This window comes from Ascaphus truei, chromosome 5 (genome assembly GCF_040206685.1).
Source record: "Ascaphus truei isolate aAscTru1 chromosome 5, aAscTru1.hap1, whole genome shotgun sequence".
Classification (NCBI taxonomy): Eukaryota; Metazoa; Chordata; class Amphibia; order Anura; family Ascaphidae; genus Ascaphus; species Ascaphus truei.
Window position 1 is genome coordinate 123,436,226 of NC_134487.1, and position 13,796 is coordinate 123,450,021.

At 40.9% G+C, this 13,796-nt stretch overlaps 1 protein-coding gene across 4 annotated transcripts in view; it reads left to right on the forward strand.

The window, feature by feature from the left end:
* Positions 1–13,796, forward strand: part of SLC41A2 (solute carrier family 41 member 2) — a 176,420-nt gene that overhangs the window by 159,661 nt on the left and 2,963 nt on the right. For all 4 annotated transcript variants that reach the window (XM_075600575.1, XM_075600576.1, XM_075600578.1 and 1 more), the window contains one exon: positions 10,080–13,796. This exon is cut by the window's right edge and continues 2,963 nt beyond it. In XM_075600575.1, the coding sequence (XP_075456690.1) occupies positions 10,080–10,265 (186 nt within the window). In that variant the 3' untranslated portion in view covers positions 10,266–13,796. The remainder of the gene's footprint in view (positions 1–10,079) is intronic.

Below are 13,796 nucleotides of genomic sequence, written 5' to 3' on the forward strand. Positions count from 1 at the left end.
TAGCACGCCAGTCCAGCGCGCAAATGTGGAATTTGGGGCAGAATTCCAGCCTGGCACGGGAGGAAGGACAGCACAGCAGCTGGGGAGAGCGGGGGCTTGGCAGCAATCAGAGGCCCAGCAGCTGGACACAGAAATCTGGCCAAGCCTAACTTCTAGCGCCCGCTGGCTTCCCTGTCGGCAGCCTTGCTTTATACATTCAAGATTATATACCATATTAGGTCGGACAAACATATCCTACGTTAATTTTAATCACTAAAAACCATAGTTTAGTTTATTACATGAACTTCATGACACATTATCAAATGCATCTCTTGATGTGTTTCAGACATTTATATGATCCATAATATATATCTTTGTATGACACGTAATTAAAGGTTAAAGTCCTATACTAGGTACAATCAAGTACTATAGTACAATCATTTGGGTAGGTTTTCCTAGTAAAATATTTTAGAAATAATATGAAATACTTTTCATGATATCCAAGTCATATAAAGCACCTGGCAGTACAAACAAAATAACTTTATGGTGCTGTAGCACATATTCACCCCCTCTGGGAGATGTTGCTGCTACATGGAGTGTGGTGGTGCATACCTGCTGGCTTACAGTAGATCTGAGTCTCCCGCATGATGGTAGGGGATGTCGGAACAGGCTTCTGGGGAATAGACTGATAATGTACTCACGGTGACAGCGCCTCCATCTCTTGCAGGCCCCTGGAATGAGGGGAGCAATCTCCTGCAGGAGAGTTCTCTTCCCTTCCCCTGATAGATTGCAGTCTCAGGCGGAAGGTATAGTGAAACAGGAACATTTTATTGTACACTGCAGGCTTCACACAGCAACCATCAGTAGAGCTTAGGGCCTTCACCCTCAGGATGTCCCTGGACCTGCACTCCCAGCCTAGGGCACCAGAAGCAGTCCTAGCTCTTCTCTTACTCCCTGGTGGAGTAAGAGGAATAGTCTCTCGCCGCTCCCCTAAGGGTGGGCCCACAGATTGGCATAGCCCTGCCAACTGGTTTGTTTAGACTGGCCTCTCTCATAGGTAGAGGCAAACTGATTAACTTTAAGAAGTGCAGCCCCTTAAGTACAGTGAAAGCAGGAAGCAAGCCTGAGTCCCTGATTGGACTGGTTGCACCGCCTCCTCCGTGACTCACTGAAGCTGCATATGAGTGGGGAAAACCCATGATTACTCCTGGCAAGCCTGCTCTACTAGGGCTTACTGCCAGAAGGAGGGCAGACTGGTAGCCCAAAACCAGTCAGGGCTACAGTGCATTCATTCTTACTTGCGCTAAAAAGTGTTTTCCGCCACACACTGTGTCTTAAGTGTAGTAATTATGTCCCTGGTTGTTTAAGTGAAATTGCAGAAAGATCTCTGATAAAGGTATATGGTTTGTATTTTTGGGATAATATCAAATGACTGTCCTTGACGTGTCCCATTGTCTCCTTCATGTGCACCTTCAATTGCTTTTCAAAAATCTGTACATGGCCTAAAGTTTCAATACAGATCTTAATGATCTAAGTTTGTCTTGTATTTTTGACTTTATCTTTTACCATTGAGCATTTGCAGAAGATTTAACTGAATATCAGAAAAGGGCCTTGCTTTCATCACATCTTATTAAGCATAGGGACATCCGGTTAAATGCTTTGCCTCCATCAAGTGGCATAACCACCACCCAGGATGCGCGGGCACATCCCAGGCGCCCAGCTTGGGGTGGTGGCTCGCTGCCCGAAGGGAATCAGTCGGACTCACCTCTTCCCCCCCGTTACGTTTTCTCCCTCCATTCCGACGTGTGATGAATGAATCCCTGGCCAGGTGGCTCAACGCATTGTCCTACAAGTGGCAGCTCGACTAATGCCTCCTCCTGCCAAAGAATGATTAACCCCTACACTGTGCATGTAGCCAGTCACGGTCACTGAACCGCTTCTTCCGGTTGTTTTACCGGGAGTACTTGAAGGTGGGGGAGGGTGGAGATCAGATTACAGCAGCCCACTGCCCAGGCGCTGATCAGCCGTCTATTCATCGTGGCGGCCCCATGCGATGCCGCCTGCTTCCTCCCGTCTGATGCTGCCCCGGCCAGGTCTGGGTTGCTGGCCATGTTCCTGCTGCATCGATCTAGCTGGGTTCTTGTACGACACCGGGTGCTTCTCCACGGGGGGAGAGCTGTGCTGCACTTCTCCTCCTGGGGTCACAGTGCGCCCTTCACGGGACCTCAAGGCTGCCTGCAGCACCTAATGAGTTTGTTTGCGAAGGTACCCGGGCGCTATCTCTGTTTGTTATATCTGATGTGCAGAAATATAAAAAGAGTGGTGTAATACTGCCTGTAGATGGTTTTCGGATGGTATCCTCTTGTGACTCGGAACCCCAGCAGGATCTATCCAGGACCCTTATAGTTAATGAATACAAAAGAAATGGGGGAGCACAATGGTTGGAAACAGGCAGTGTTATAGAACTGATAGTTGCTCTTTTTTTATGGTGAAGCAGTTGTAACCTGAGTGGGTGTCGTGGCTCAGGTGTCTAATGTCTAATTGGGAGGATGGACACACATGGGTGTATGTGTGTTGGTGTAAAGGTGGAATAAAGGTATATAAGACTTACACGGCCTTGTGTAAGCCCAGTCGCATCAGAATTTCTTTAGGAATCCCGTGTACTCCTGATGGGGCTTTTCTTCTTGCGATGTTGGTTCTTCTTCTTGTCTTATGGTCCACTTGCTCCGTTGGTTCCCAATGCCGCTCCAGGGGAAATTTTCTCTCGTGTAAACAAAAAGGAGGATAGGGTTAACATATATAATTGTATACACGTCAATGAGGGGGGGGGGGGGGGGGGGGGTGTGTTTTTTAAACACCAAGAATGGTATTCTATATAATATAGTTTAGCACTCACACGGGCTAGTGTGGGTGTTATCCTATCTTGGTATCTTGTTCAAAAGAAGTTGCCCAATCAATATCAAGTGATGAAAGGGTAGGGTATAAAGGTAGTAAAAGTAAATATATCACAATACTCACACGGGCCAGTGTGAGTACACACTTCTAACGGTATCTTGTTCTTTTGTTCCAGATGTCACCGATGGTGAGGATGGGGTTTAACAAATGAAAGACCCTAATGTATGGGGGGTAAAAACACTACCTTTAATAAAAATATGAAAATAAAAACAAAAACAAACTCAGAATACAAACGATTCTGTGGGAGGTGAATGCAAGGGGTAGGCAGTGTGGTGTATAGTTGTAGGGGGTCTCTCTTTTCCGCGTCCGGATGGAGAGCTGCAACTTCACCTCTGCCTCCTCTGTAGTGTGCTTAAAAATGTTCCAGATGAAGAGCTCATGTTTTTGTTTTTATTTTCATATTTTTATTAAAGGTAGTGTTTTTACCCCCCATACATTAGAGTCTTTCATTTGTTAAACCCCATCCTCACCATCGGTGACATCTGGAACAAAAGAACAAGATACCGTTAGAAGTGTGTACTCACACTGGCCCGTGTGAGTATTGTGATATATTTACTTTTACTACCTTCATACCCTACCCTTTCATCACTTGATATTGATTGGGCAACTTCTTTTGAACAAGATACCAAGATAGGATAACACCCACACTAGCCCGTGTGAGTGCTAAACTATATTATATAGAATACCATTCTTGGTGTTTAAAAAACACACCATCCCCCCCCCCCTCATTGACGTGTATACAATTATATATGTTAACCCTATCCTCCTTTTTGTTTACACGAGAGAAAATTTCCCCTGGAGCGGCATTGGGAACCAACGGAGCAAGTGGACCATAAGACAAGAAGAAGAACCAACATCGCAAGAAGAAAAGCCCCATCAGGAGTACACGGGATTCCTAAAGAAATTCTGATGCGACTGGGCTTACACAAGGCCGTGTAAGTCTTATATACCTTTATTCCACCTTTACACCAACACACATACACCCATGTGTGTCCATCCTCCCAATTAGACATTAGACACCTGAGCCACGACACCCACTCAGGTTACAACTGCTTCACCATAAAAAAAGAGCAACTATCAGTTCTATAACACTGCCTGTTTCCAACCATTGTGCTCCCCCATTTCTTTTGTATTCATTGCCTGCAGCACCTACACACTTCACTTCAGAGTGACGATCGGATCACGCAGGTGCACTGATGAGGGTGAGTTAGTCATGTACTTGTACAGTATATTCCCAGTTGTCACGTTTGTTGAGTTCTGACGACTTCAAGTGTGTTATAACTTATTGTGTTAGGCTAGGCCTAGTGCTTATGTACATTTTATAGTGTGCATTTTTCCTTTCGCTGAACAAATCAAAATATTACTACAAATTAAGACTAAAATTCATTTTTTTTTTTCAAATTAGAAATGTGGGTTGCACATTCAAAAATAGGAGCTCCAACACACGTGTATGTTTAAGTGGTGCGGAGAAAAGGGGGTAAAAAAAAAGCCCAAGCAGTTGCAGATAGCAAGAGATTGAGAAAAATAACTTAATTCTTAGTCATCTTCACAGTGCGTAAGTGAAAGTGAGAGCCTGCTACTTGCGATAGACCTGCTGATAATACGAGTGGAAGCACAAGTGTTACCAGTGCGAAAAGAAGCGTTGATGTGGTCGAGGAAAAAGGTGTTTAACGGGGATTTTATTGGCACTTGCGACGGCAGCACCAGCACCGCGGGTCTAAGCTGCAATGATGATCTTGTACAAATAAGTGATGCATCTTTTGAACGAACTGTAGGCCTAGTGGACGATGGATGTGAGGGGGTGCGGGATTGGGAATCTTGAGCCGACTGATAGAGGGGAAATCACAGAGGACCAAATTGCACATACTGGCACGGATAATTAAATGCAAGTAGTGAGTACCAAGTCAATATGCACCAACATAAAGCACAAATAAATCCTACGGACAAAGGTCATTTTAAGGATGAATAATAGATTCATTAGCAGATGAAAAAAGATTATTTTAGCTGAGCCTTGATGACCGACGGGACCTTTTCCCCTGACAAATAAATAGGTGCTCGCTTCTCTGCCTATTACTATAAAACAACATATAAAGCTGGAGTTCCATCCAACCATCTTGGGTGATTGGGGTACATGCTTATCACCTGTGGTGTCCCGCAAGGCTCTGTTCTGGGGTCCCTACTCTTCTCAGTGTTCATTAATGATCTTCCCACAGCTTGAAAGGAAGCCTCAATATACATGTATGCAGATGACACAATCCTATATGCACACAGCCATAGCCTCTCTGACCTTCAACACATACTTCAGTCTGACTTTTTGAGACTCGAAAACTGGATTTCCCAAAACAAACTGTTTTTAAACACTCTGTTTTTAAACAGTCTGTGACTGTAACAATGGTATTTGGGACCAAGACTAAATTTGTAAAGCTTCCAGTGACTGAGCTCCTGATTACAACCAACGCTAACACCACCCTAACACCTGTCACTAGTTTTAAATACCTGGGCTTATGGTTTGACTCCCACTTAACATTCGGGATGCACATTGATACCCTGACAACCAAGACCTATGCCAAACTAGGGGTACTTTACAGGAACAAATCCTCCCTAAGTCTCCTGGTCAGAAAGCGTATCGCACAGCAGATGCTAATGCCAATTATTGACTATGGAGACATAGTATATTGCTGGGCTCCTCAAACCCACCTTAGCAAACTTGACACCCTCTACAATTCAATTTGTCGTTTTGTTCTCCAATGCAACTACAACACACATCACTGCGAAATGCTCAAAGAACTAGATTGGTCAACACTAGAGTCTAGGCGCAAAGTTCACCTTTCCTGTCTTGCCTTTAAATTCTTCATGGGCAAGCTACCCAGCTACCTGAACAAGCTCCTCACCCCTACCACTTGCAGCACTTATCACCTGAGATCAGACTCCAAAAGACTATTCATGGTGCCAAGGCTCAACAAAGTATCCGGACGTTCATCCTTCTCCTTCCGTGCACCCCAAAACTGGAACAACCTACCAGAGACTCTCACATCCACCACCAGTTTAAGTTCTTTCAAATCTAAGGCTGTCTCACATTTTAACCTGGTCTGTAACTGTTTCATACGCTCATAATATATTTTTTCTTTAACTGTGCACGCAATGTCTTGTATATAATGTATACCCTGTTCATTTATGTAACTGTACTTGTAACCATGTATTATTTGTTTTACTCTGTGCCCAGGACATACTTGAAAACGAGAGGTAACTCTCAATGTATTACTTCCTGGTAAAATATTTTATAAATAAATAAATAAATAATGCTTGGAAGAGGTTGGGCGACAAAATTCAAGATCACAAAAGTTCTGGAATTCATCATAGTTCATGTGTATTGTATGAACTGAGGGCGTTTCAATAAGAGTGTTGACAGAGTTTTCAAAGTGCAAGTACAGTATTGAGGGAAAGTCATTTTGGTTTAAAGTGTTGGACCGAATCATGAGCATAACACTTACCTTAGCTACGTGTAATCTTTGATATTAGAGTGCAGCGTGAGGTAATTGGGGGAGAAGGGGTTAAAACAGTAAAAAAAAATTGATTGTTGAATTACTTGCTATGTACAGTATGATCCTGTTTTGAAAGAATTGATTTCAAAGCCTGCAGGATGAGTTCAAAACAAAAGTCCACAAATTCAAAACGAGCTGCTTATCTACTTGCTTTCAAAGCTGTTGGAAGATAAGATAGTTGCTGATGTAAAGGAAGCACCATATTTCTCCATAATAATGGATACAACACAGGATATTTTGAAAGTTGATCAGTTGAGTCAAGTGTTTCCTTATGTGAAAATCGAAAAAGATGAAATTAATCAGTGAACCAAAATTAAAATGAAAGCGTCGTTTCTCGAATTTAAGAAAGTTGATGATCAAACGGCTGCAGGCCTGTAATCGGACATTGACAGTATATAAAATAAAGGTATAGAGCTATGAAAATGTCGAGGACAGGGTTATGGACAGAGCAGTGGTGATGAGCAGTGATTATACTGGAGTGCGGAGCCGAATTCTGGAGAAAGAGAATAATGTTTATGTTCACTGTTCTACTCATAATTTGAATCTGGTCGTCAATGAGGCGGTGAACAAAATACCAGAAGTAACTACACTTTTTAATACACTTGAACAAATGTATCTTTTCTTTGCTAATAGTATTAAGCGATGGGCTCTCTTATGAACTTTCTTTTGACTCAAGCGCAGGAAAGCCTACATAAAACTAAATAAAACGAAAGTGCCTTTGTCCCATGCGATGGTCATCAAGAAATTAATTGTTGATTGCAATCCGGTTTAAATATCGCCATCATGCAATCCTTGGCGAAAATTATATTAATAGCTAAACTATCATCATCTGAACGAGAGGAGGCCTGTTTCCAGAAGAAAGAACTAGAAACTTTTGCATTTGTGATCCAAGTCGTGTTGCACTAGAAAATACTGATGTCTACCAATCCTAGCAGAGAGAGAGGGTAGTTTGTGGAAACAAACAGCACAGCACTTCAAAAAAAACCTTTAAGCTGTATATAAATAAAATGTTTATACAATGTTGCAGTCGTGGCCTTAATCAAAGGCTAATAAATGTCGGTAACCAAAAATAGGATATGAAATCAGTCTATTCTATACTTATATACTATCCTACTGTATGTTGCAGTGCTCTAGCTAGATGGCATCTGTAATAGAGATAATTTGCATTATGGTTTCTAACATATGGGGGGAGGGGGGTTAACCGTTTTACCTACTGTAAGCAGGAGTAGCTTATCATTAAAAACACATGGGAACACTGCCATGGTTAATGAGGTTCAAATGCCTGCGTGTGTTCTCCTTGTTTCTTAGGGTGAATTAGTTTATCTCCCTGTACTTCAAGCATCAAAATGAGATTGTACGCTCTTTAGGACAGGAATTCATTGTGCAGGTAAAATTCTATGTACAGTTCTGTGTACAATGCAAGCGCTACATGAGGCAAAAGTTTTAATTGAGAATGTTAGACCAGTTGAACACTGCATATCACATCAGCATTAGGTTGGTGAATCTGAAAGATGCTACTGTGATACAGTATATAGCACATCTGTATAAAGGCTTTCATTTGTCAGCGTGAGAAGAAAGAGCTGAGTCAGAGTCCCTAGCAAGGTTTTCCAAAGAAAACACAGATTCTTTCATTTATTTCTTTGGACTTAAGTCAGTACACCTAACTGATGCATAATTAGCTGGGTTACACTGTTGCCTTATGAAGACGGTCTATTTGTCCAAACAGTGTATGCATATTTATTTTAATGTAAACAAGTAACCCGTTTGTCTGTTTAAAAACAAATTGACATTTTGGTAAAAGTAGACGCGCGAACAGGAAAAACAAGAACACATTCCAATATTTAGAATTTTCGTCGTTGAAGATTAATATTAGGATAAGTGTTACCTCGTGTCATGAAAGTGGAATATGAGCACAAGCAGGGATAATGCATGCAAAGATTGCGAGGCAAAGCTGAACTGCCTTTCCATGTTCCCAGTCATTGGGTCTTCTGATCAGATAACAATGTGCTTAGGAATATAGACCATTATAAAAACAATCCTCCAAAAAATCCCCCTGATCACCACAGTGTTTCTCATCCCTCAGCTTCGTCCTCTTCTCAGTCTGTCTATCTATATCTTCATTTCTTTTTTTTAGATTTCTCTTTCTCGCATCTTCTGCCACTGACTTCCTTTCCTTCCCCTACAGCGAGACATACTTCTACACAAGCTTTGTGGGAGACACACGTTTTATGTTACAAGTGTCCACACTCTTAGACCTGATGGAATTTTAGAATGTTTTTAACAAATCCTGGGCACTGTAGTTTACATAGTTTGTTGTTATATTGCATCTTCTATTTGCTTACTTATTATTGAAATGTTAGATTAAGAAATCTCATACTTATTTGCAATTACATACGTTCACATACTGTTAAAATACTGTAATCTGTGCCCCAAGAGGGCCAGGGGAAAAGAAGAAATACATGCTCTGACTGATCAATGAAAAATATTTTTCTTTTATATTCAAAAACAGATGTAGTGTGATACATTAATCAGGTGCTAAATCCTATTACATATTAACCAAAAAAGAAAAAAAGGGGGAAGTGAAAATATAAAAAAAAAAAAAAAAAAATTTTTTGAAGATGGACAATTCTTACATATTTCTAGTTTTTCAGCCAGGCTTAACACTGTTACCTCCCATATTTTTATTTCCTTTAGTATAGTGAAAGAAGAAATACAATTATACTTAAAAATGAAATAAACTTCTAGAACAATTGTCATATATTGTGATATGATACAAAAACGTAAAGGATGCAAATTATTGGGTTCATTGACATTATTCAGCTGTGTGTGTGTGTCTGTACTGTATAAAGTAGGGGAGCGCAATATTATTTTCCCTGGGGCCCCCCTGCTGGCTGTTCCCCTTTCAGCACGCCCCCACCCACCTCTTACTTCGGCGTCTGGGCGTCATGACACCGCGTTGCCATGGCAACGCGTCTCCAGATGCCGTCAGGTAAGCGCAGTTTACAGAGGTCTTCGCCGCTTCCCCAACATTTAATTTAAGTGCCTTTTGGTAAGCGCGCGGGCCTCTGTAAATCCCGCACCCCCCCGCAGACAATCTCACCCCCTCCAGTTAGCGCTCAGCTGGTATACACCACTATTGGTATATTTCTCTAATGTATTTTTAATTGGTGCACATACAGTGGTTTTGGTTACTGGGCATATTTATTTTTTAATAAATCTATTGAGTTTTTTTTATTTTACATTTATTTTATCCTCTCATAACTTTTCTTAAAAATAAACTACTATACAGTAGTTGCTTCTCTTTTTAATAAAAACTGTACATTAAGTGCCCTATCTTCACTTAACTGAACCGTGTCTTCTTAACAGAAAGTAAATCAACCAGTCTTCTACACACAGCACTGTATGTTATGTATGTTAGCTTCAGCTTTTCACTCTTCCAAATAAAGCAAGGTTTGTCACGGCATAATCCAGGATGTTTCCAAAGGGTAAGAAGCCTCTGGAATAGGTCGGGCTTTACTGAACGTTCTATTTATCGTGTGACTGAAAAAGTGAAGTCATTGATTACTTACAGACAATTTGTGTTCTCTTCCTTTGACACTGCAGGTATTTACTTTGCTGTGGATTGCAGACTGGATGGTGCATCACATTTGGAGAAAAGGAAAAGATCCAGACAGTTTTTCCATTCCTTATCTCACTGCATTGGGAGATCTCTTGGGCACTGCATTGCTCGCCAGCAGTTTCCACATTCTTTGGCTTATTGGGGACAGAGACGGAGACGTCGGAGACTGATACGTTTTCTGCCTAGCCAACCATTCCTAGGACAGAGACCCATGCATTTGGTGCAAAGCAAATCATTCCCAAGAGCGAGACTGAGAGAAGCCCAGGCATTTAGCACAAAGCCGATCCAAGGGAGAGAGGCAAATTAATGTTAGTTCAGTTTAAAAATGAAAGAAAAACAAAGCAACATAGGTTTAATTAATAAAGTAAAAGATACTGAATTAGTGGCACACATTTTCCAAATTACACGAGAGAAGGAGTAAATGCACCTTATTTTATGGGACAAGTGTCTTATGTATGTTTTATGATTCATTTTACTTCTTTGTAATAAGACTACATATCTGGCAGTGAAGGGATTTTTTTTAATTTTTTTACTACATTTCAATTTTACACTTACAAAAATGAGTGTTATATATACAGAGCGAGAGAGAGATTATGGGACTGCCTTAAAGCAGCACTCCAGGTTGCATTTCTTGCTTTGTTTATGTATTTATTTATTTTAGTTACAGGATTAAAGCAGGGTATCTCCAGATGTGAACGACGTTAATTTCAGCTCCGGGGACCCTAGATACTCACCTACGTAGTGGGTAACGGAATCTCCTTCCTCGTCACGCGGGCCAATAGGAAGCCGCAAGGGTTGACATCACAGCTTTCTATTGGCACGCAGGACATTTAAAGGCACCATTATGTTGGCCGCATCAAGCCCCATCGAAGATATTACCGGCAGAGATACCGGCCCCCCCTACGGAGGTGAGTGTCTAGGAAAGCAGAGGGTCTCTGAGCTATAATTATGTAGTTCAGCTCCGGAGACCTCCTGCTTCAATCTGATAACTAAACAATAACAAATAAAGCAAGAAATACAACCTGGAGTGCTGATTTAAACTAGAGAAGGATCTTTGCACAACATTTTATGACTTTGAATTAGAGATGGTATTTTATTATGCATGAAATATCAATTTATAATATGAATTGTGATTTCATTATAAACTTGAAAGAATATGGGTCAGAGAACCGCAACTCTTAATTTCCAACCTTTTTTTTTTTCCCCATTCAGGGAGACCCGTAAAGTATTTTAATGTAGTTTTCATAACGAATTTACGTTGGTTTTTTTTTTAACCACTGTCCGTTTATGTGCATTTACTGCCACTTACAGCTAGTCCTCGCTAGCCAACGTTTCACTTTACAACGCCTGAATGCGTTATCCAACGCTCACTGCCACTGATTAACATGGGACTCACTTTACAACGGTTTCCCTATCCAACGCTACTTCCAGAACAGATTCCATCGGATAAGCGAGGACTGCCTGTACATGTTTTCCTGCAATGTGCCAGTATAGTTTTTAATTGATATATATTTTTCTGGAGCTCCTTTTGTACCAGCATGCAGTCTTTTGCATCTTAAAATTGTTTGCATTTGCCCTTGAGTCATACTCATTTTCAGAACTTGATTGCATTTTACTTTGCCATTGTTGAAAAGATCTGTACCCTAGTCTGAAACAAGATAATTTATATAGCGTACCATTCAGTTATATATCGGGCCTTACTTTACACAGTTGGCATCTTTAAAAATGTCCCACATGCATCATATATTCATACATTCTATAGCTATAGATATGGAGTTGGTGGTACTGGTGCTGTTGTCACTTACGTGTTATATGTTTCTGCAACACATTTTCCAGCAGTGGTTTGTAGATCCTTCATGCACAAAAGGTCCTAAGAGGTCACAGCTACTATAAGAAGAACAGTCTGCCATTTTGTGAGCTATGCCACTTCTGTTGTTTAAAAGTTAATCGGCACTTGCAAGAAAAACTCTGTTGCCATTTTCTTTGTACAGAGTACATTTGGGGGTCTATGTAACAAGGCATTAAAAACATTCAATTGAAACTTAGAGGGTAATTCTATATTGCTTGAAGTGGCTGACCAGGCAGTTTTTGTCCGAAATTCCCCTTTGAAGTCCATGGGGGAGTGTTGACCCAAAAACGGCTTGATTGGCGGCTTCGGACAATTTATAATAGGTCCCTAAGGCCTCTGTTCAGTATACTGTGAAACTGTTTCCCTGCAATGGGAAAGAATTTAGACCCATATTTAATAAGGGCATGGGAAGCATTTTCATGCGTCTCTTAGCACTGGTCGATGAGTAAAAAAATAAAATAAAATGTGTGTTGATATATAGACCCAAATGCTTTTTGGTTGGGACCTGTTTACACTTTTTTGTTTACTTTGTTATTACAGGTATATAATAAGTAAAACATACGGATGTGTGATGGCGTTTTTATGGTGTAAAATTGCAGTTGATGTAACGTTCTCAGAAATGCCTTTTTATTCCTTTGCTAAAGAGTGTGTTTGCATTTAGGAGACAATTCTGTGATTCAGACTTTGCAGCTCATTCGCATTTTCCCCAAGAGGTTAGACCAGTATTCTTTACACTGTTATTAAGAGGCAAGACTGGGAAGTCATGTACCAATCAAGCCGTAAAAGTCAATGAAGCCTATTTCTAACTGGCTATAAAGATCTGCAAAAGAGCTTCACATCCAGCATGTGGTATCCTGTTCTGTGTTCCCTTGCTAGTTACAATACTAAAGAATAACACAACTATTTCAAATGTAACTACTGTAGAAGTCTGTTATGCATTGAAATTCAAAAGGGTTTGTACAGTTTTATCGTAAACTTGTGTTAATTGAAAGTTGTTAATCGACTGTGAAAGTGCAGGAATATGGGTACCCATAACGATGCATTGTGTTTTATCATTAAAACCACAAATGTGATAAATACTATAGGGGTGTGTGTGTATGTGTGTTATATATACACATATCTGTATATGTGTATATATGGAGATATATATATATATTTATATGTGTGTGTGTAATTTCCCAGAATCCCTTGCTGCAGTGGAAGTGCTGTGTGCTGGGTGATAATGGTGAAAGGCGGGGTTGCAGACCTGCCTAAGACATGCAAATGAGCATACAGTAATATTTCCATTTGCTATATGCTTTACTGTGGAGGGTTTTTGTCACTTTTTTTTTTTTTACCCACCATAACTTTACTAAGTATGGTGAAACCTATCCTAAGCTTCATTTTGCATATGCAGTATAACCAACCCCACACCGAAGAGACCCATTAAGGTCGAAACGGCTGTCTGTGGGTGGGTTTACTGGCTATACATCTTAACCCAGGCTGTGCTCAAAGCTGTGAAATGCAGCAAGCAAAAGCTTACAGTGGACCATGTTATATGGTTTTGAAGCAAAAGGTGGCATTGTGTGCTCATTTGCATGTCATTTCCCAGAATCCCTTGCTGCAGTGGAAGCACTGTGTGCTCGGTGATAATGGTGAAAGGCGGGGTTGCAGACCTGTCTACCTGTCTAAGACATGCAAATGAGCATGCAGCAATATTTCCATTATATATATATACAGTGGTTGACAAATGACCAAAAAATCTACTCGCCACCTAGTACCAAACGTGTGCTGCTTGGGCCAATATTTACTCGCCCGGTGGTTAAATCCACTCGCCCGGGGCGAGCAAATGTATAGGTTTGTCGAACACTGT